The sequence below is a fragment of the Pongo abelii genome, chromosome 12, assembly GCF_028885655.2.
Source record: "Pongo abelii isolate AG06213 chromosome 12, NHGRI_mPonAbe1-v2.0_pri, whole genome shotgun sequence".
NCBI classification, from domain to species: Eukaryota; Metazoa; Chordata; class Mammalia; order Primates; family Hominidae; genus Pongo; species Pongo abelii.
The window spans coordinates 43552962-43554446 of NC_071997.2; the positions used below are offsets into that span (position 1 = coordinate 43552962).

At 48.5% G+C, this 1485-nt stretch overlaps 1 gene segment (V, D, J or C); it reads left to right on the top strand.

Moving 5' to 3' along the window:
* Positions 1 to 411: 411 nt before the first annotated feature.
* LOC100938730 (immunoglobulin kappa variable 2-28-like) lies at positions 412 to 1227 on the top strand. The segment is given in 2 exon segments: positions 412 to 460; positions 818 to 1227. Coding segments are annotated over 2 exon segments (459 nt in total).
* Positions 1228 to 1485: the final 258 nt, after the last annotated feature.

The window sequence follows — 1485 nt, forward strand, 5'->3', positions numbered from 1 at the left end:
TCCTTCTCTAGATTGACTAGGAGGAAGTCAAGCCAGATGGCATTCATCTTCCAGAGATGCATCCTAGACCCACATTTCTACATGGTCAAGGTTCTGGTGCTTTCTTAAAGTCATTCCCTAAGCAGTGCATCCCTACAAAAGGTCCCAACTTTCACCTTCAGATCCTTCTTCCCTGATTGTGGGGAAACTTGACTGAATCTATTGCTGTTTTTCTCCAAGGGACAATTTATATAACTTCGTTCACAGAAGAGACATTCCCCCCCTGCCCCATCAACCTTTTCCACACCACTGCACCCACCAGGTGATTTGCATATTGTCCCCTAGGGAGGACCTTCCCTTGTGAGTCTGAGATAAAAGCTCAGCTCTATCCTTGCCTTGACTGATCAGGACTCCTCAGGTCACCTTCTCACCATGAGGCTCCCTGCTCAGCTCCTGGGGCTGCTAATGCTCTGGCTCCCTGGTAAGGACAGGATTAAAATGAGGTGGGAAAATGGGGTGGGAGGGTGAGATCTGGGGGCTCCACAGCTTCTTATATTTACTTCAACCGTGTGTTACAGGCACATGGTCTATGCTCCAGGGAAGAGAATTCATATTTTTATCTCAGGAATAAGCATGAATCACCTCCCAGGAACAATGACCAGTGCTCTGATTAAGAACTTGAAAAAAAAGTAAATAATGGGTTTATTTTAGAAAGTCTACTTTTCATGATATAAATCAAAACTTTAAAAATGTAACTGTAAATGAATATCACAAGAGAAATCTTGAAAGTTGCTCATAATGATCTATATAACCTTGCACTTCTCTGTTATTATTTCAGGATCCAGTGGGGATATTGTGATGACCCAGACTCCACTCTCCCTGCCCGTCACCCTTGGACAGCCGGCCTCCATGTCCTGCAGGTCTAGTCAGAGCCTCTTGGATAGTGATGGATACACCTATTTGGATTGGTACCTGCAGAAGCCAGGCCAGTCTCCACAGCTCCTGATCTATGAGGTTTCCAACCGGGCCTCTGGAGTCCCAGACAGGTTCAGTGGCAGTGGGTCAGGCACGGATTTCACACTGAAAATCAGCAGGGTGGAGGCTGAGGATGTTGGGGTTTATTACTGCATGCAAGCTCTACAAGTTCCTCCCACAGTGGTACGTCGTCGAACAGAAACCTCCCTGCTGGGTTGGCCCAGCTGCCCACATGCACTGCTTGTCTGGGGAGCAGCTGAGCAGAGTCTCTGAGTCTGCAGAAGAGAAGGCTGTTGGAGATGTCAGGCCAGGGTTTGCTGCTGAGGATGCTGGTCCATGAGAGCCTCAGCAGCACCTCAGATCCCAAATGTTAAATCCCCACCAGCTGCCACAGCCTGGGGAAGGCATCAGGAGGAGGAGAATTCATGGGGGCCATGTGCCCTGGGAGCAACCAGCTATGATGAAGGGAGAATGAATGAAAGCTCACATCCTCACCCTCCCTGTCTTGCCCACATTTGTCAAGTACATGCA